The sequence below is a fragment of the Sapajus apella genome, unplaced genomic scaffold (genome assembly GCF_009761245.1).
Source record: "Sapajus apella isolate SASKATOON/1434 unplaced genomic scaffold, GSC_monkey_1.0 scaffold3, whole genome shotgun sequence".
Classification (NCBI taxonomy): domain Eukaryota; kingdom Metazoa; phylum Chordata; class Mammalia; order Primates; family Cebidae; genus Sapajus; species Sapajus apella.
In genome coordinates this window covers 43933691-43956544 of record NW_022436943.1, presented here as the reverse complement: position 1 = coordinate 43956544, position 22854 = coordinate 43933691, and the positions used below count along the sequence as shown (strand labels likewise).

The 22854-nt window shown below is 35.2% G+C and overlaps 1 protein-coding gene across 1 annotated transcript in view; it reads left to right on the top strand.

Moving 5' to 3' along the window:
- MRPL13 (mitochondrial ribosomal protein L13) overlaps window positions 1–22854 on the top strand; it is a 66710-nt gene that overhangs the window by 8089 nt on the left and 35767 nt on the right. Inside the window, exons 3-4 of the mRNA XM_032252725.1 lie at window positions 6811–6904; window positions 18010–18070. Coding sequence (XP_032108616.1) covers window positions 6811–6904; window positions 18010–18070 — 155 coding nt within the window. The remainder of the gene's footprint in view (window positions 1–6810; window positions 6905–18009; window positions 18071–22854) is intronic.

Here is a 22854-nt window from a genome sequence, read left to right as displayed (position 1 = left end):
CAGAGCATTGCCTTGTTCAGTCTCAGCCGGGAACATGTACATTAAGTAACTCAAATTTATTTCTACTCTGAGCATTTCCATGAATGACTGCAAAAGCACTACAAGTATTGATTTTGGGGTAACTTATAAATTTTAACAAGTAGGCAAATTTGTAAATATGGAATCTATGAATAATGAGATTAACTGTATTTTGAAAGTAAATAGTGATCAGGAGACTTAAACTTTCACTTATAAACCTGTTTACTTTAAAAAAAATTTTGGACAGACCAGAAAAATAGTCATAGAATTACCTGTAGAGTTGTTTAATTCCTTAGGGCTTTAGATATTTTGTTTAACCACCTCATCTCTTCATTGACAGTCAAGTAAACTAAAATCAGGATTTCATTGCTATTCAGCCATATTAAAGTAGAACTGGGACTCAGACTTATGCACCTGTCTCCCTATGTAGGAAATTCCCCTTTCCACTTCAGCCTGGTGATTCTTAACCACTTGTACTGAGTTTTCCTGCTTCTTTTTTCCTTAGCAATGGCATCAGAAGATAATAAAAGAGATCTCTTAGGTTGTCTTTGCAGAAATGCAAATAATGCAAAATTTGAGGGAAAGTGCAATTAGTAGCAGTCACCTAATTTCCATCTCCAAATATAGGACTATCTGTCCACTCAAAGTTCTGCTTCCCAGATCATCATTGCAAAAACGTACCTTACATATGGATGAATAGTTATTCTGCTAGGATACCAAAAGAGTTGTTGTGGCTGCATATTAGGTTTCTGTGAAAGTAGAAACTTACTTTTTAAAGACCGAATTGCATTTTTGTTTCACTATGTTTTGAGACAGAGTCTTACTCTGCCACCCAGGCTGCAGTGCAATGGGGCCATCACAGCTCACTGCAGCCTCCACCTTCTGAGCTCAGGTGATATTCCCACCTCAGCCTCCCAGGTAGCTGGGACTATGGGCGTGCACCATCATGCCCAGCTAATTTTTTTGTGGTTTTTGTAGAGACGAGGTTTTACAATGTTGCATAAGCCGGTCTTAAACTACTGAGCTCAAGCTATCCACTCACCTCTGCCTCCAAAGTGCCGGGATTACAGATGTGAGCCACCTTGCCTGGGGATGTTTCACTGTATTTAATATGTAACATATTAGCAAAACTTCTCCTGTCCACAAGATGTAGCTAAAATCAAAACTTAAATTGCAAGCAATTTTCAATTTATAAATATGTTGTGTTTTAAGAGTTCATTCTAACATTTATTGGTTTAATAAGCATTCATTGAGCACATGTTATGGGCTCATAATCAGTAACATATTTTTTTGAAAATTGACATAGTTTCCCAGAAAAATAATATTGCAGATGATCATAGTTCTAGAAATGATTGTAAAAATTAACAAATAAGGTATCTGAACATAATGTATACACTATTTTAACTACCTTATTTGTCAAATGGATGTTTGTGAAGTGTTAGGGAAACCGACTTTCCATTATAAGGTTATTTTTTATGGAAAATGTGGGCTATAGTGGAAAGGTCGTAGAACTAGTAAAGGAATCCCTTCTTCTAATTAGAGCTGCCCTCTTGAATTTGAGACTTAGTAACTTTTTGAATATGTTTCTGATGAATCAGAAGAAAGGTTATGCATGGTGATTGGTGGAATATGACTTACTCTCCATGCGGATTCTACTCCTTTCACTGCCAACTGATTAGTTTGTTGAGGAGGACTACAGAAGTATTTAAAGGAAACAGAGGAAAACCTTTCTTTAGCTTTGCTAAAATTATCTTTAGATTATGTTAAAATATTTCTGTTCTGCCTGGAATGAAATAAAAGTTACACTCAGTTCATGAATGCTACCATACCAAACAATTCAACAGAGATCAGCTTTATGATCTAAATTTAATCTGTAGTATTCTGCCTTATAAGTTTATGATGTTCTTTTTAAAGTTGCTTAGCTAACATATTTTTCTCTCTTCCTATTCAGTTAAGGGTAAAAAATGTATTTCAGATGTTAATATCACAGCATTTTAATTTTGCAATCTAAATTGTACATTTATACTTCACCTCACTCCTAGAATATCATCCCACAAAGCACTGAAGGAGATTTTTGCTTCAGGTTATATCTAAACTATGTATCTCCTTTAGAAGTGAGTATATTGATATTGTCAGTATATTAAACAATATGCCTTGTTACATGATACAGTATCTATACATTCAGCAGATTTTATGATAACCTATTTGATCATTCATCACCTTGGCTATGTACAGGTTCAGGGATGCCAAAAGTAACACTAAAGTAGCCATTTAGACATTTGTCCTTCCAAACTTATAAACAAACATGAAGGCCAAAGCCAAACTTCATCGTTTATCACTAATTTGGAATAGCTATTTTTGAAACATTTCTCAAACTAAATCTTAAAGGAGATCCATACAAAAGCAGGACGGTCCTAGTTAAAGGAAGAAGAACCTGGATTCTTGTGCCATGGGTCACCTTCTTTTAGAAGCCTATAACTCAATCACATGCAGTTTAAAAATCACTATGCTAAAGCAAACAGATTATAAGGAAGGATTCAACCCTATAAAAGGGAAAAAACAAGCTATAGACTGAAATATTTGCAAACCACATCATCAACAAAAGACATATCTAAAATGTATAAAGAACTTTCAAAACTCAACGGTAAAAAACCAAACAACCTAATTAGACTATGGGCAGAATACATGAACAGATGACAGATAAACACATGAAAAGATGTTCAGTGTAAGTGACCATTAGGGAAGTGCAAATTAAAACCACAGCGAGATAATACTACACAACTATCAAAATAGCTAAAATAAAAAATAGGAACAACAAATGCTGATGAAGATGCATTGCTGGTAGAAATGTAGCATGGTTACAGCAACTCGGGAGTAGAATATGGCAGTTTCTTCTAAAACTAGATATGAGCTTACTATAGAGCACAGCAGTTTTCTCTTGGATATTATCCCAGAGAAATGAAAACTTAAGTTCATGAAAAACCTGTACCAATTAATAATCCCTCCACCCTATTACTCTTTATCTTTCCATATTCTTCAGCTGCTGGCATATTGCATATCCATTTGTTTGTTTATTATCTGGCTTTTTAACTAGAGTATAAGAGTTATTAAAAAGAAGAATTTCTCTAAACAAATTTAGAAGCAAAAAACAACCCCATTAAATAATGGGCAAAGGACATACATAAAGAGACATTTTTCAAAAGAAGATATATATGCAGTCAACAGCTTGTGAAAAAATGCCTAAATTGATCATTAGAGAAATGTAAATCAAAACTACAATGAGATACCATCTCACACCAGTCAGGATGGCTATCATTAAAAGGTCAAAAACTAACAGATGTTGGCAAGGCTGAAGAGAAAAAGACATGCTTATACACCGCTGGTGGGAGTGCAAATGAGTTCAGCCATTCTGGAAAGCAATTTGGTGCTTTCTGAAAGAACTTAAAGCATGCACATATGTTCCTTTTAGCCCTATTCCTAATAACACAGATAGGCATCAACCTAAGTGCCCGTCAGTAGTAGACTGGATAAAGAAAATGTGGTGCATATACACCTTGGAATACTATGCAGCCATTAAAAAATGAGAACATGTTCTTTGCAGCAACATGGATGGAGCTAGAGGCCACTATCCTAAGTAAACTGACACAGGAACAGAAAACCAAATACTGCCTGTTATCACTCATAAGTGGGAGTTAAACATTGGGTACTCACGGGCACGAGGGGAACAACAAACAGCTACTTGAGGGTGGAGGGTGGGAGGAGGGTGAGGATCAAAAAAACTGCCTATCAGGTACTATGCTTATTGCCTGGGTGACAAAATAATCTGTATATTAAACCTCCATGACATGCATTACCTATATAACAAACCTGTACATTTACCCCTGAATCTAAAATAAAAGTTTAAAAAAATAAAAAGAAGAGAGGTTTTTCAGTTACATTCATTGCTATATTCCCAGCATCAAGAATGGTACCTGGCATTAGTAAGTATGTAATACATAGCAAGTGGATTTGTTCATCAATGGAAAAGGATTGTAAAGCAAATTTGGAAGAGCTGGAGACTCCCACCAAGCTGAACTGGTGTTTCTATCTGAATCTGCCCTTGTATGGAATCTGAATATCTCAAACATAGTTAAAAATGAACACTAGGGAATTTTTTAAGCACTTACTTTGGTAACTCTATATGAAGGATCTATAATTAGGAGTCTGCAGCAGGGTGCTTGGACCAATAAAATTATACAAATACTAAACAAAGTAGAGTTTGCCATTTCAGTGGCAAAAACCGCAGTTACTTTTGCACCAACTTAAATAGCATGGCTTACCTGGTCTAGACAGTGGTGTTGGAAAAATTAGTAAATAAGGCTACAAAATGTTATCCTACACTCTAGGTCTCCTTGAATCTCTAACTGGGGAGTTGGTACATGGGGAAGTACAAAGATGGCAAAATAACTATAACCTGTGAGCAGTTTGCTGAGAAAGACTTCTGAGATCTTAGAATTTAGCAGAAAAGAATACATGATCAGCTGGGCATGGTGGTTCATGCCTGTAATCCTAGCACTTTGGGGGGCCAAGGCAGGGGGATCACAATGTCAACAAATTGAGACCATCCTGGCCAACATGGTGAAACCCTGTCTCTACTAAAAACACAAAAATTACCTGGGCGTGGTGGCGCACCCCTGTAGTCCCAGCTACTCAGGAGGCTGAGGCAGGAGAATTGCTTGAACCCAGGAGGCGGAGGTTGCAGTGATCCAAAATTGCGCCACTGCACTCCAGCCTGGCAGCAGAGTGAGACTCTGTCTCAAAAAGGAAAAAAAAAAAAAGAATACGTGATTGATTCGTGAATGATATCATGGCCTCCTTAAAGCATTATACCTACCACTTCTTTTTACCATCTGGTTGTGGTAAAGAACATTTAGAATTTTTATAAATAAGCTCACAATTCCTATTTCTAAAAATTGCTTACGAATCTTTTTTTTCAACGTAATGTCTCTCCAGAACATCTCTTGATCAAGCACTAGAGCTATGATATATTTACATTTGGTACATATATATTAAATGAGCATTTTTAAATTGAAAATTATAAAATGAAACTATATGTATTTAACTTAATAGAAAATTAGAAACAGTTGTTCTATATCCAGGGTTAGTCTTAGAATAATACTCACTTTTGTGTTAATGTAATTAACAGTTAAAAAGCATATATTTAATTGCTGATTAGTTTTTATTTAGAGTTAGTAGAGAGATGCCTCTTGGAATTAAATTATTGGAGATTTGGCATAATTTTTCCCAGATTAGATGTGCATGCCTTAGAACTGAAAGAAGACGATTTTCAGTTGTTTTGTGGCATTCTGTCTAATGCCCCTTAAAAGATCTTTTTTGCTCTCTATAAATATTTTTTGAGTGGCTCAAGATGCTTTACCTATATTTAAAACTGAACAATTTAAAAATAAATTCCATTTTAGTGGAAAGTTTAAAGATTCATTTTTTTCCTCCGAATAGATGTTATGGAAAGAGCCTGCACCAGGTGTTAGGTAACCTGGTACGTGAGCCTTTGCAAATCACTGCATCTTAATGGGCCTTACCTTTTCTGCTGTAAATGCCTGAATGTGAGCTAAAGTAATCTCAGCTTTTTCTGAGGCTGTCTAGTTGTCTTCTCACCTTCTTTATTTCCTCTTCTGCTGCATTTGCCCAACTGCCTCAGAGGCCAACAGGGTGTCACTCTTAGCAACTTCAATCATTTAATTAAATACTGTCAGACTATTCTTTTCCATCTACTAACAGCAAACCTTCATTCTTATCTCTGAATTTCCTTTCACTCTAGTGATGAAAACCCACTTGCTTCATTTTTTTTCTTTATTCTTTTCCTACATAGACTATGACTGTCTCTGGAAATTCTGCCATTCAAGTTTAGAGCTCTGCATAGAATCTTAGAATCTTTAGTTTTCATATATTATTGTACTTGTATTTCTTATTTTTAGTGTTTTTTGAGATTCTAGAATATCTTGATTTTTTTCTATTGGTAGAATAATAAATGTTTCTGATTACTTGATTTTGTCATGTAAGTCAGTCATTTGAAAATGTACATGTTGACTTTTTAGTTTGTTTTTAAATGAACAGCCAATATTAGGGATAGAAAATGAATGCAGATAACACATATTTTGATTTTCAGGTCATCTGTCCTGTCAAATATGTTTGTGTATAGTCATAGTTGAGAGTAGCAGTTTAAATTTACTGTTGTTAAACATGGTTGGAAAGAAACCTTTTCACAGTAGTTAGTAAAATCATACCAGTCTATTCTCTAAATTTGCAAAGAACAATAATCAATTGTAATATTTTATGTTTGTTTTCAATTTAACCTATTGGTAAAACATACTTTTTTATATCTATATACATGTTGTTTTCATTTTCTCGGCTCTTTTTCACGGAGATTTTATATCAGACATTTAAAGGCACTTAATACAAACATTTTTACTGAAGTGTAATTATTAATTGGAAGAGTAATAAGAATAACAGTAATTTGCCTTTAAAAGATGTATTGTTGTTATTGGCACTCTTACTAAGTTTCTTTTACTTTCCAGTGTTGAGATTTTCCAAATGGCCAGCCAACTCTCTGTACTTAGATGTTATATTAAAAAGTAACAGAAATCTATTCAAGGATTTTTGATGTTGCACTGTGACTTGCTTTTTCTTTTTTAATATGTTGTTTGAACTATGGTAAGCTTTATAAATAACCGAGGCCACTTTTTCTTAAGGTTTTGATTTTTCATACAAAATCTTGTTTCTTTTTAAATCTAGGTGACTGTGGGGATCATGTTGTTATAATGAACACAAGACACATTGCATTTTCTGGAAACAAATGGGAACAAAAAGTATACTCCTCACATACTGGGTAAGATAATGTCATTGTCAGGAAAAGTAGGTAGTTAAAATATATCACTTTAAGAATAACAGTTGTTCTTATTCAAAAGATAAAAAGGTATTTTTAAAAATTAGCATTTATTACTAATTTTACTCATGCCGTGTATATAATTTACTCCATTTTTAAAACCACAGAACTATACCAAATAACTATTACCTGACAGTATTTGTTTATCCTCAAAATGTTTTGTATAACCTGTGAACAAGATTATTTTCATTTTTTAGTCACTCTTTTACTTCTTTGTTTCTGCTTCCTGTAATTCATCTTACTGCTGTTTTTAGAACCATCCTGAACACTTGAGTTAACAAGATGTTTAAGGAATGGTCTCTCTTATCTAAATAAAATCTTATTTGTCAGTATCTCTCTTAAGTAAATACACTCACCTGGGCGTGTTCTGATGGTTTCTGAATACAACATGACTCTTTCCTCTGTCTTTCAGTTAGGCAATCTTCTGTCACAATATAACTTTTCTTCAAGGCCATAGTATTTATATGTTTGAGTTTACTGTCAGCTAAAACTCGTGAGTCTTTTTCAGGTATACTGTTGAATCATGTCTCCCCCTTCCTGTGTGCTTTAGTTGTATTTTAATTCAATTGCAAGACCTTAAGTTTACTCCGTGTTAAATTTTATCTCCAGCCTTTTAAGATCCTGATTTTACCGTCTAATGTATTAGTTAGCCCATAGCTTCAGGTCATGTGCACATTTAATTAAGCATACTTTCTATACTGTTACCCACGTTATGGTTAGAAATGTTGATCTTTTATTCTTGATCAAAATCACTATTTTATTTCCACCTGCACCTTTGCGTTTGATGTTCCCATCTGATTCTTTTCATCTCTTGCCCAAGTGCATCTTAAATATTTGGAGCAAAGTTTTTGCTTCCTTGAGCCAGCCTTTGCCCATTCCACCTTTGCCCATTCCACCCCTTAAAATGCATTCATGAAATCTTTTTATAACTTAAATTTACATCCGTCTTTAGTAATTTCAGCTATTGGCAAATCTCTGTGTATAAACCAAGTTCTACAAAATTGAGAGGTCATTGGGAAAGAAATATTAAAAGTCAGAGTAACATAACATGATAAGAGCATAAAAGGAAGTATTGACACAAATGCTATGGTAATTACTATAGCAATAATATCTGTAGTATTACTGCAAATGAAGGAAAATAACAGCACAGCCAGTAGTGAGCAGCTACCATCATGTATATGTCAGCTGGTAGTGTCCCTGTCAGTAGTGCTTTTTTCACTGATAGATGAAAATTCAAACTCCTTTACTAGTCATTGGAAACCAGTTTCCACTGCTGCTTCGTGGTTCTTCTTAGACAACATACTGCTTTTTCATTCCTTTCTGCCTTTGCATGTGTTGTTCCCCTGACAGTGAGGAATTCTCCTATTTATTCATTAAAAATTGGCTCAGATGTCACATTTTCTGGGATACCTTTTCTATTTCCCCATCACTGAAAGAGTTGATTGCTTTTGCTTTCTGTTGACTCTTCACTTACACTTTGGATATACTACTTTATTATGCTCATAACACTATATAACAATTACATATTCAAAATTCAGCTTGCTAGTTGCAAATTTTTAGGACATACTAATTTTAGAAAATGTAGAGACATTTAAAGAGGGAAGTAAAATTCACTCCGATCCCATGACTTAATATTTTAATATATAGTCAGCCCTCCATATCTATGGATTCCACATTGTGGAAATAAAAATTTTTGTTTTATTTCGTTTTGTTCTTTGAGATGGAGTCTTGCTCTGTCACCCAGGGTGGAGTGTAGTGGTGCGATCTTGGATTACTATAACCTCTGCCTCCCAGGTTCAAGTCATTCTCCTGCCTCAGCCTAATGAGTAGCTGGGACTATAGGCATGCACCACCATGCCTGACTAATTTTTGTATTTTTAGTAGGGATGGGGTTTCACCATGTTGGCCAGACTGGTCTTGAACTCCTGACCTGAGGTGATCCGCCTGCCCTGGCCTCCCAAAGTGCTGTGATTATAGATGTGAGGCACTGCACCCGGCCCATAAATTTTTTTTTTAAGTTGTATCGATACTGAACATGTATAGATGTTTTTCTTGTCATTGTTCCCTCAACAATATCGTATAACAACTATTTACATAGCATTTACATTATATTGGGTATTATAAGTAATCTAGAGATGATTTAAAGTATATGAGAGGATGTGTGTAGGCCATATGCAATTACTACATCGTTTTATGTCAGGGACGTGAACATCCCTGGAGTTTGGTATCCGCAGGAGATCCTGGAATTAGTCCTCCACAGATGCAGAGGGATACCTGTATATTCATGTTTATATCCTTTTTCGCTCAATAGAAAATTTCAGAGAACCTTTTTGTAAATATTATTTTTGGTCACTAAGTAGTAGTGAACAAAATGATTTACGATACTTGATCTTTGCTCTGTTTTTTTACAATAAAAATTTTGGCTTTTCTAGAGCGCTGGTAAACATTTTGTTGTTTCAATTCTTGGGTTTTTTTTTTAATTTTTAAGTTCAGGGGTACATGTGCAGATTTGTTACACAGGTAAACTTGTATCATGGGGGTTTGTCATACAGATTATTTCATCAACCAGGTATTAAGCCCAGTACCCATTAGTCATTTTCCTCTCTCTACTCCCACCCTGTACCCTGCAACAGGCCCCAGTGTGTGTTGTTTCCCTCTGTGTCCGTGTGTTCTCATCATTGAGCTCCCACTTATTAGTGAGAATATACAGTGTTTTGTTTTCTGTTCCTGTGTTAGTTTGCTTAGAATAATGGCCTCCAGCTGCATCCATGTTGCTGCAAAGGACATGATCTTGTTCTTTTTTTTATGGCTATGTAGTATTTCATGGTATATATGTACCATATTTTCTTTGTCCAGTCTACCATTGATGGGCATATAGGTTAATTACATGTCATTGTTAGAATAAATAGTGCTGCAGTGAACATACATGTGAATGTGCTTTCATAATAGAACAATTTATATTCCTTAGTGTATGTACCTAGTAACGGGATTGCTGGGTCGAATGGTAGTTCTGTCTATGTAGGACTTTGAGAAATCTCCATACTGTCTTCTACAATGGTTGAAGTAATTTACACTCCCACCAGCAATGTAAAAGCATTCCTTTTTCTCTACAACCTTGCCAGCATCTGCTTTTTTTTTTTTTTTTTTTTTTTTTTTTTTTAGCTTTTTAATAATGGCCATTCTGACTGGTGTGAGATGACATCCCATTGTGGTTTTGATTTGCATTTCTGTAATAATCAGTGATATTGAGCCTTTTTTCATGATTGTTGGCCACATGTATGTCTTCTTTTGAAACATGCCTTTCACTGTCCTTTGCCCACTTTTTAATGGTGTTTGTTTTTTCTTCTTGTAAATTTAAGTTCCTTATGATGCTGGATATTAGAACTTTGCCAGATGCATAGATTGCAAAACTTTTCTCCCCTTCTGTAGGTGTCTGTTTACTCTGTTAGTTTCTTTTGTTGTGCAGAAGCTCTTTAGTTTAATTACATCCCATCTGTCAATTTATGCTTTTATTGCAATTGCATTTTGTATCTTTCTCTTCATCATGAAATCTTTGCCCATGCCTGTCTTGTTTTTTTTTTTTTTGTTTTTTTTTTTTGGATTTTTATGTTCTTAATGCTTTTAAATTCTGGGGTACACGTGCAGCTCATGCAGGATTGTTACATAGGTATACACATGCCATGGTGGTTTGCTCCATCCATCCCCCGTCACCTACATCAGGTATTTCTCCTAATGTTATCTCGCCATACACTGATTTTGTATCTTGAGACTTTGCTGAAGGTGCTTATGGCTTAAGGAAATTTTGGGCTGAGATGATGGGGTCTTCTAAATATACAATTCATCATCTGCAAATAGAGACAATTTGATTTCCTCTCTTCCGAATTGATTACCCTTTATTTCTTTTTCTTGCCTGATTGCTCTGGCCAGAGCTTCCAATACTATATTGAATAGGAGTGGTGAGAGAACCCTTGTCTAGTGCCAGTTTTCAAAGGGAATGCTTCCAGTTTTTGCCCATTCAGTATGATATTGGCTGTGGGTTTGTTGTAAATAGCTTTTATTATTTTGAGATACATTCCATTGATACCTAGGTTATTGAGAGTTTTTTTTAGCATAAAGCGCTGTTGGATTTTGTGGGAGGCCTTCTCTGCATCTATTGAGATAATCATGTGGTTTTGTCTTTGGTTCTGTTTATGTGATGGATTATGTTTATGGATGTGTGTATGTTGAACCAGCCTTGCATCCTCAGGATGAAGCCTACTTGATTGTGGTGGATAAGCTTTTTGATGTGCTGCTGGATTCGGTTTGTCAGTATTTTATTGAAGATTTTTGCATCAATGTTCATCATGGATATTGGCTTGAAATTGTCTTTTTTGGTTGTGTCTCTGCCAGGTTTTGGTATCAGGATGATGTTGGTCTCATAAAATGAGTTAGGGAGGATTCCCTCTTTTTGTATTGTTTGGAATAGTTTCAGAAGGAATAGTACCATCTCCTCTTTGCACGTCTTGTAGAATTTAGCTGTGAACCCGTCTGGTCCTGGGACTTTTTTTGCTTGGTATGGTATTAATTGCTGCCTCAACTTCAGACCTTGTTATTGGTCTATTCAGGGATGCAACTTCTTCCTGGTTTAGTCTTGTGAAGCTGTAAGTGTCCAGGAATTTATCCATTTCTTCTAGATTTACTGGTTTACGTGCATAGAAGTGTTTGTAGTAATCTCTGATGGTAGTTAGTATTTCTGTGGGATCAGTGGTGATATCCTCTTTATCATTTTTTATTGCATCTATTTGATTCTTCTCTCTTTATTAGTCTGGCTAGCAGTCTATCTATTTTGTTGATCTTCAAAAAACCAGCTCCTGGATTTATTGATTTTTTGAAGTTTTTTTTTTTTTTATGTCTCTGTCTCCTTTAGTTCTGCTCTGATCTTAGTTATTTCTTGTCTTCTGCTAGCTTTTGAATTTGTTTGATCTTGCTTCTCTAGTTCTTTCAATTGTGATGATAGGGTGTCGATTTTCGATCTTGCCTTGCTTCTCATGTTGGCATTTAGTGCTATAGATTTCCCTCTAGACACTGCTTTAAAAGTGTCCCAGATATTCTGATAACGTTGTATCTTCGTTCTCATTGTTTCAAAGAATATCTTTATTTCTGCCTTCATTTCATTATTTATCCAGTAGTCATCCAGGAGCAGGTTGTTCAATTTCCATGTAGTTGTGCAATTTTGAGTGAGTTTCTTAATCCTGAGTTGGATTTGACTGCACTATGGTCTGAGATACTGTTTGTTATGATTTCCATTCTTTTGCATTTTCTGAGGAGTGATTTACTTCCAATTATGTGGTCAGTTTTAGAGTAAGTGTGATGTGCTGAGAAGAATGTATATTCTGTGGATTTGGGGTGGAGAGTTCTGTAAATGTCTATTAGGTCTGCTTGGTCCAGGTCTGCGTTCAAGTCCTGGATATCCTTGTTAATTTTCTGTCTCATTGATCTATCTAATATTGACAGTGGAGTGTTAAAGTCTCCCACTATTATTGTGTGGGAGTCTCAGTCTCTTTGTAGGTCATTAAGAACTTGCTTTATGTATCTGGGTGCTCCTGTATTGGGTGCATATATATTTAGGATAGTTAGCCCTTCTTGTTGCATTGATCCCGTATCCATTATGTACATTCTTTGTCTGTTTGATCTTTGTTGGTTTAAAGTCTGTTTTATCAGAGACTAGGATTGCAAACCCTGCTTTTTTTTTAGCTCTCCATTTGCTTGGTAAATCTTCCTCCATCCCTTTATTTTGAGCGTATGTGTGTCTTTGCATGTGAGATGGGTTTCCCGAATACAGCACACCAATGGATCTTGACTCTTTATCCAGTTTGCTAATCTGTGTTTTTTGATTGGGGCACTTAGCCCATTTATATTTAAAGTTAATATTGTTATGTGTGAATTTGACCCTGCCATTTTGAAGCTAGCTGGTTGTTTTGCCCGTTAGTTGATGCAGTTTCTTCATTGTGTCAATGGTCTTTACCATTTGGCATGTTTTTGCAGTGGCTGGTACTCGTTGTTCCTTTCCATGTTTGATGCTTCCTTCAGGAGCTCTTGTAAGACCAGCCTCGTGGTGACAAAATCTCTCAGCAATTGCTTGTTTGTAAAGGATTTTATTTCTGCTTCACTTATGAAGCCTAGTTTGTCTGGATATGAAATTCTAGACTGAAAGTTCTTTAAGGATGCTGAATATTGGCCCCCACTCTCTTCTGGCTTGTAGAGTTTCTGCTGAGAGATCTGCTGTGAGTCTGATGGGCTCCCTTTGTGGGTAACTCGACTTTTCTCTCTGGCTGTCCTTAGCATTTTGTTCTTCTTTTCAATCCTGGTGAATCTGATGATTATGTGCCTTGGGGTTGCTTGGTCTGCTTGAGGAATTCTTCTTGAGGAATATCTTTGTGGTGTTTTATGTATTTCCTGGATTTGAATGTTGGCCTGCCTTGCTAGGTTGGGAAAGTTCTGCTGGATAATATCCTGAAGAGTGTTTTCCAACTTGGTTTCATTCTCCCTGTCACATTCAGGTACACTGATCAAACGTAGGTTAGGTCTTTTCACATAACACCATATTTCTTGGAGGCTTTGTTCATTTCTTCTCACTCTTTTTTCTCTAATCTTGCCTTCTCATTTTATTTCGTCAAGTTGATCTTCAATCTCTGTTATCCTTTCTTCTACTTGATTGATTCGGCTGTCGAAACTTATGTATGCTTTGCAAAGTTCTTGTGCTGTGTTTTTCAGCTCCATCAAGTCGTTTTTGTTCTTCTTTAAGCTGGTTCTTCTAGTTAGCATTTCATCTGACCTTTTTTCAAGGTTCTTAGTTTCTTTGCGTTGGGTTAGAACATGTTCCTTTAGCTCAGAGAAGTTTGTTATTATCCACCTTCTGAAGCCTGCTTCTGTTAGTTGGTCAAACTCATTCTCCCTCCAGTTTTGTTCCCTTGCTGGTGAGAGTTGTGATCCTTTGGAGGAGAAGAGGTATACTGGTTTTTGGTGATTTCAGCCTTTTTGCACTGGTTTCTTCCTATCTTCATGGATTTATCTACCTTTGGTCTTTGAAGCTGGTGACTTTCGGATGGGGTCTCTGAGTAGATGTCCTTACTGTCGATGTTGAAGCTATTTCTTTCTGTTTTTTAGTTTTCCTTCTAACAGTCAGGCCTTTCTGCTGCAGGACTGCTGGAAGTCTACACCAGACCCGGTTTGTCTGGGAATCACTCATGGGGGCTGCAGAATAGCAATGATTACTGCCTGTTCCTCTGGTAGCTTCATCCCAGAAGGGTATCTGCCAGATGTCAGCCAGGGCTCTCCTGTATGAGGTGTTTCTTAGGATATACAGGGTCAGGGAGCCACTTAAGGAGGCCATCTGTCCCTTTTCAGAGCTCAAGTGCTGTGCTGGGAGCTCCGTTGCTCCCTTCAGAGCTGCTGGGCAGCAATGTTTAAATCTGCTGAAGTGGGATGCACAACCGCCCCTTTTCCCAGGTGTGTTGACCTGGGAAGGTGGGGCTTTATTTATGTCTCTGACAGGCTGCTGCCTTTTTTCAGAGACAGCGCCCTGCCCAGCAAGGAGGGAGTCTAATCATAGTCTGCCTGCAGAGGCCTAGCTGAGCTGCCCTGGGCTCTGCCCAGCTGCTGTGTAAACTTCCTTGCAATTTTGTTTACACAGGCAAGGTTAGAACTGCCCTGTAGTGGCAGGTGCTCCTGCCCTCACCAAGCTTGACTGTCTTGGGTCAAGCTCAAACTGCTGTGTTGGCTGCTAAAATCTCAAGCCAGTGAGACTCAGTTTGCTGGCCTTTTTCGGGTTAGGACCCAAGCCAGATCACTTGGCTCCCTGCCTTCAGCCTCCTTTTTTTCAGGGGAATGGGCGGTTCTGTCTCGCAGGTGTTCCAGGCACTGGCTAAAATGGCCGCCCTGTTTTTTGCCGGAAACCTGAGGCACTGGCTAAAATGGCCACCCAGTTTTATGTTGGAAACCCACTGCGCTGGTGTTGTCCACACTGGCGGGAATCTCCTGGTCTCTGGGCTGTGAAGACTGTGGGAAAAGTGTATCTGAGCCGGAGTGTCTGGGAAAGTCTCCAATGGCCTCCCTTGGGTAGGAGAGGGAGTTCTCCGGTCCGTTGTACTTCCCGGGTGAGGCAATACCCCACCCTGCTTCGGTTTGCCCTCCTTGGGTATACTCACTGTCCAACCAGTCCCATTGAGATGAACATGGTACCTCGGTTGGAAATGGGGAGACCACTGACATTCTGTGTTGCTCTCGCTGGGAACTGCACTCCGGAGCTGTTCCTATTCAGCCATCTTGGCAGATTGTCACCTGTTTTCTTAATGGCATTGCATCAGTTGTCTTCCAGGGTTTTTATAGTTTTAGGTTTTGTATTTAAGACTGGAATCCATCTTGAGTTAACTATGGATACGTGGTATAAGGAAGGGGTCCAGTTTCAATTTTCTTCTTATGGCTAGCCAGTTCTCCCAGCACCATTTATTGAACAAGGAATCCTTTCTCCATTGCTTTTTTTCTGTCAGGTTTGTCAAAGATCACATAGTTGTAGGCGTGTGGTCTTATTTCAGGGTTATCTGTTTTGTTCCACTGGTCTGTGTGTCTGTTTTTTGACCAGTAAGTACCATGCTGTTTTGGTTACTGTAGCCCTGTAGTATAGTCTGAAGCTGGGTAGCATGATGCCTCCAGGTTTGTTCTTTTTGCTTAAGATTGCCTTGGCCATTTGGACTCTTTTTTGGTTCCATATGAATTTTGAAATATTTTTTCTAGTTCTGTGAAAAATCTCAGTGGTGGTTTAATAGGAATAGCATTGAATCTATAAATTCCTTGGGCAGTTTGGCCAATTTGACAATATTGATTCTTCCTGTCCATGAGCATGGAATGTTTTTCCATTTGTTTGTCTCATCTCTGATTTCTTTTTATTATTTTATTATTTTATTTTTATTTATTTTATTATTTTTATTTTATTTTTATTATTTTATTATTAAAAAAAAGATTTTTTTCTTTTGAGTTGGGGTCTTGCTGTGTTGCCCAGACTGATCCTGAACCTCTGTGCTCAAGCAATCCTCACACCTCAGCTTCCCAAAACACTTGGATTACAGGAATGAGCCACCACACCTGGCCTTCATCTCTGGTTTCTTTGGGCAGTAGTTTGTAGCTCTCCTTGAAGAGATCTTTCCCCTTCCTAGTTAGCTGTATTCCTAGGTATTTTATTCTTTTTGTGACAGTTGTGAACTGGAGTACATTCCTGATTTGACTCTTTGTGTGACTCTTGTTGGTGTCTAGGAATGCTAATGATTTTTTGCTAGTGATTTTTCCACATTGATTTTGTATCCTGTGACGTATTTATCCATTGACTTTTTCCATATATGTAGGATTATTTAAAATAAATCTCTGGAAGTGTAATGAATTTCAAGATCAAAGTAGTGATCATTTATAGGTCTTTTGATAGGTATTTCCAATCATTAGTTTACTAAGGCATAGGAGAGCATACAATCGTTTGTTATCCCAAATCTGTATAGGCACAGTATTATCTTTAAAAATAATTTGATAATAATAAGGCTGTCGTCTTTTCATATGCAGCTGGATATTTACATTTAGATAATAAGTTTCATTGTTCAGCATAATGCACATTCAGTGTTTGTTGAATTAATTTCAATGAAAAACCCTTGGCTAGCATTTAAAATAAATTTTCTCTGACTCCATCTCATACTGGAGGAAAGAATGTAGTTATTATTTTTTACTAGTAAAAATCAATTGAATGTTGCTTTACTCAAGCCATCCCTTGCTCAGAATTTTGCATTAGCTTTCCAAATACTTCAAATAAAGTCCAAACTTCCGAAATATATTGTAAATGGTATGTTTTAGAATTGGCCATCTCAGTTTTCAAACTAGGAAGATCATCTTTTAGCATAGAAATTGTATTTTTTTTTCCAGAAGTCTAGATAGGCATTTCTTTTTCTAAAACTGAAATTCCATGAAAAAAGAAAATGTCGATTTTACAATTACCCATCTTTCTCAGCAAACTTCTAACTTTGATAAGTTTTATTCCTAAAATGTGTTTACTTAAATCATCTTTAAAATATATTTCAAATTTTATTGAAGGGAACATATGGAAAGAATCACATTTAGGTAATCTTAAGGTTTTTTACAGACTCCACGCTGACTTTCCAATTTTTTCCCCTTCTTGAAAATCATTTGGACTTTGTTTATCTATTTAGGATAATAGAACTTTACAACTATGTATTTATTGTTTTTGTTTTAAATTTCCCAGTCTTTTTCACAAATATTTTTTCATTTGACTCAGAAATCTTGTGAGGTAGATAGTATCATTTTTTCATATGAGTAAAATTATATGCAGAGAGGTAATATGAGTTGCCTAATATTACCCTGTGGGTCACTGACAAAACCTAGATTCCAGACCTGCCTCTGGGGTATCTGGAAGCTAAGCTGCCTCCAGTACTATTCAATGTATATTTTGTAATTGCCTCTTTTTTCATTTGTAAAGAATAATTGAACTGAACACAATGAAATATTGTATTACTTAGAGCCAACATATAGCACTTAGAGACCTTTACAAACTGCTAATGGGAAACATGATTATTTGCTGTCTAGAGTATGAACTTGACATGAGAACCAAGTGTCTACCAACATTTTCCCCAGACCTAACCCATAGTTTATACAGTTTATCTAATTTGGTAAGGAACATGAAATATTCTGGCTTGTTAAATCAAATAGTAATAAACTACCCCATAATGAGTGGGTGAATTAATAACTTAAAGTTTAGGTAGAAATATACTTATGCCAATAATATGCCAATAAATTTTTTCAAGAAGTAGAACTTTTTATGATGTAATATTAGTTGACCATTTAAGAGAATAACATTTTAAAAAGCATAGATTACTACCTAATTTTGAAAACACTAATGAACAGCATAGTTTTCAGAAACAATTTATTAAAATATTTTCTTATTATAAAAGAATGATCAGTTTAATAATACAATATCCGCCTATGCCCAGTTTTAATGTCTTTGCTCCTTTTAACAGCTACCCAGGTGGATTTAAACAAGTAACAGCTGCTCAGCTTCACCTGAAGGATCCAGTGGCAGTAAGTCTCTTCCATTTACATATGTTTTCAAACATGCAAAGTATATTCCTCTTATATTCTGACTTTTTTTGTTAACTTGAATTTTTTTTCTGTTTATTTTTATTTATTAATTTATTATTAACATCTCAATTACAGATTTATTCTTACAGGTTGGTTCATTTTTTTCTTGAAATAAATAATAAAGTTCTTAAAAATATATCTCTTTTATTTTATTATATTTTATTTTTTTGAAGACAGATTCTCACTCTGTCACCCAGGCTAGAGCACAGTGGCACAATCATAGCTCGCTGTAGCCTCAAATTCCTGGGCTCAAGGGTTCTTCCCACTTCAGCCTCTCAAGTAGCTGGTTGATTTGTATCCTGTGACGTCTTTATCCATTGACTTTTTCCATATATGTAGGATTATTTAAAATAAATCTCTGGAAGTGTAATGAATTTCAAGATCAAAGGAGTGATCATTTATAGGTCTTTTGATAGGTATTTCCAATCATGTACACACCACCACACCCTACTAAAATTTTTAATTTTTTGTGGAGACTGTGTTTTCCTATGTTGCCCAATCTTGTCTCAAATTCCTTGGCTCAAGCCAGCCTCCAACCTCAGCCTCCCAAGTGCTGGGATTACAGGGAAGAGCCACCACACTCAGACATTATTCTATTTTTAATTTGTGTTTTTAAAGACAAGGTTGTAGTGTATTGCCCAGACTGGACTCCAGCTCCTGGACTCAATCTTTGTATTTTGGCCTCCCAAACAGCTGGGACTATAGACACCCTGCTTGTTTATTTGTTTTTTTCTGTCAATTTTTTCTTTATGTATTTTGAAGATTTAGTGTTAGATGAATTTAAGATTGGAATTGTAATCCTTCTAAACAATTGATCAGGGTTAATATGTACTGATCCTCTTAATCTCCAGTAATGCTTTTTACCTTGAGGTCTATTTTTTCTGATATTAACATAGCTACATTAGCTGACTTTTGATTAGTTTTTGCCTCATACATTTCATTGTTTAAACTTGACTGAGTTATTTCATTACAGATGTATTTATTGTAAACATCATGTAGCTAGATTTTTTTTTCCTGTTTTCTTGCCTTCTTTTGGGATAGTTGAATTGATTTCTTATAGGTCTAAGGCTCATCAGTATTTTTACCTTCCTTCCTAATCAATGAAATCCCTTAGAAAATTTTTTACTACCACCCTCCCTCCCCATCTACATGCTTTCTTTGTTGAAGATTTAAAAAAAAAAAAAAAAAAAAACTCTTCCAACTGAACATTCTTGTTACTGTTTTATTCTGTTATTGATATTTTTAAATTTTACATTCTTACAATCCCTCCTTGTAACTCAGCCTGCCTTTTGGTGTCAGTTTCCTTTTCCTTGAAGGACTTATTATTGGCATTCTTATAGTCACATTCTCTTAATACTGAACTCACCTTTTTTGTCTGAAACTGTTTTCTTTATTTTTGCTTTCATTCTTGAAAGATAGTTTTGCTATACATGGAATTCTAAGATAATCATTATTTTTTTTTTCTCTCAGCTTTTTGAAGCTATTACTCAACTGGAATTTAGCTTCTATTATTGCTTTTGTAAATCAGATGTCAATTTAATTGTTTCTTTATGTGTACTCTTCTTTTTTTTCTGGATATCTTTAAGACCTTTTCATTGTCTTAGGTTTTCATATCTTTCTACTGGAGTCTTATTTATTTGGTTTGAGGACTGGTGTCTTTAGTTATGGAAATGTGTTAGCTCTTAAATCTTCTAATATTGGGTCTGTCTCTCTATACTCTGTTTCTTCGCTTTGGAAATCTGGTTATAATAAGAGTAGACAGTTGCATTTTATTGTACATGATTCAGTACCTTTTTTTCATACTTAACGTCTCACTGTCTCTGTGGGCCATTCTCAATAATTTCTTCAGATCTATGTTCTAGTTCCATATCTTTTCACCTGTCTCTAATCTGATTAACCTTTTTCTGAGGTCCTAATTTCAATTAACTTTTTTCGTTTTGTTAAAGTTTTATCATTTCGTTCTTTTTCAAGTCTGCCGGTCAGTTTTGATAGTCTGCTATTTCTTTATCATGTTTTGATTAACTCTTATATTTCTTTATGCATATTAAACATAATTCCTAGCATTTATATATGATTCTAACATTTGTGGCCTTTGTAGGTCTCCAGTTTATAATATCTGCTCAGTATACTTGGTAGGCTTATGTACCTTGAAACTTCATCTCTGGGAATTCTTTAAGACCTGTGTTAAAAGTGACTTTCCTCAAAAAAGATTCGCTTAGCTTATGGCAACCGCATGCGGCTATACCAACCTAACATTGCCTTAAGCTAAACTTTAGTCTTATAGGATTTTGATCCCAGCAAGAAGGATGAATTTGGGGCCTCAAAACCTTGTGAGGTCAGTTTTGTTTCATATGTTAAAAAATATTTTAATAAACAATATTATTAGCTTCTCTAATGTTTATTACTTTATGTTTATTACTTTAATGTTTACTACTTTATCATTAATGTTTATTACTTTATTTGAGTTATATACTGGAAGAAGTTCTAATTCATACATTAATCACCAATTTTTCTAAAAGCCAAGTCTCTTGTTGTTTTACCATTTATTTTTCCTTTTACTATTGATAGACCTAACCTTTCAACTTTACTCATAGGATAGACAGCATTTTTTTCCTATTAGAGACTATTTTATCTTTTTACTGCAGTACATTAATAAATTAGCAAAGTGTTAGACCTGAAAATATCCTTTTTTGTTTTCCTAAAATAATGAATAAAAATAAATATATATTGTCAGGATGCAACCATTTGGTGTAGTACTGCCTAAAATTTTCTTGGTAAGGTAGGGGAGAAGGATATTTTATTATAATAAGGCCTGATATACCATTTAGAAGTTCCGTGATTTACTATTTATTTTGTATTGTTTTTATCTGTTTTGTAAAAGTGTGCTCAGAGTTTGCTTCTTAGAAAATATTTAATGTTTTGTTTCATAACTAGTGTGTTTTTAAGCCTTACAGGTCAAAGTATTTTTTTTTTTTTGCATATAATAGTATTAAGAGTTATAAGGGCTATTGATAATATATACAGCCGTTAAAATAAAATTATACTTTTAATACTTTATAAATATTTTGAATGTTAAAATGAAAGTTTCTATTTTATGTTAACTACACTAGGAGGCAGTATAGTATAACTTTTTCATGTTAAAAATTTGTTGTTAGGTAACGTTTGTAGAAAGTGTTTTAAATTATTGTTTATGAACAGAGATTGAAATGGATTGTAAAATGTTTGAGGAAGGCTTAGGAAATATTTCAGAGTTAAATACATTTGGATTATTACCTTATTAAAGGAGTTTAATTTTTTAAGACTAATTTTTACTGTGTTTTGAAAAAGAATGGTTTGTCAAGGAAGAGATTTATTATTTTCTTTTAATTCAAATACTGTTTATCTAGAATAGTAGGCCTCTGCCAGTAGACATAATTTGCTTATCAGTACTTACTGTGTGTGACCCGTCAGAGAATTTATTTGGCAATGCAGCCTTCTGATTATTAGCAGAGGGTTGGAATATTGTTTGTGAAATGTGTTAATTAATATTTAATAGTTAAATAGCTAATAGTTTTAAATATTTTAAATTTTTTATAGTGAGGTATTCTAATTTCAAATGAATATACCAATTTAGCCCTTTCCTTATGTGTTTTTTCTCTCTGTCATATGTTTTAGTTTCTTTAGGAGGTTCTGTGTCCTTATATTTTCTTCTAACATAGTTTCTCTATTTGATTTCCCCCCTTTCTATATATAATAAAGTTCTTCTGTGACACAAATGACATGTGCCCTGGGATGTGATCATATGAGGAAGGTCTTCAGTATTTACCAACTCTTATTCTATCTTTTTTATTTTCTGAATTTCTTAAAACTCACACTTCATGTCTGTGCAGCTAGAATCACTTCTTCCCATGTACATGTTGTTTCACGTATATTTCTTTGTTTATATACATTTGTATGTCTACCTTTTTTCCTCCCTGTTAGCATATAATCTTTTCATATCTTCTAGGTTTTCTTTAATTTGAGTATGATGTTTGCATTTTTCTAATAGGGCAAATTTTTAAAATACCAACTTAATAATTCAAATAAATACAACTGAATTTTTTACAAATGTGAAAATCAGATGCCATATAATGCTACTAGTACAATAAAATTGTCTTTAGGATGATATTCAGAGTATGTAATTACTTGCTTATCCAGAAAAGATGTTGAATAGTCTTAACATTGTCAATTTCAGTTTACAACTTTTAAAACATTGAACAATTTAAATGCTAGTAACTAAATCAGTGCTATAGAGTAGAAATTTTTGCCATGATGGAAATATTCTGTGTCTACATTGTCAAACATGGTAGCCACTAGCCACATAGCAACTGACCACTTGAGATGTGACTTTTGTGACTGAGGAGCTAAATTTTTAATCGCTTTTAATTTTAACAACAACACACACACACACACACACACACACACACACACACACACATATATATTTAAATGGTGTCTCAAAAACATAAAGTCTTAATACTAAGAGAAAATAGAAGATAGATGGAAAATATATGGTATCCCATTAGCTTTTGCATGTAATGAGACTTTGTAGTCTGATTTGATGAGAGAATAAAAGCAATAAAAAGGCCTCTTACAATGTAACCCTGTTCTAACATGTTTTGCTTTAGTGGCTTTAGCTTTAATACACATCAAATTATACCCCTGAAATATGAGTGTAGATGATAACAATCAATGATTTTATCTAA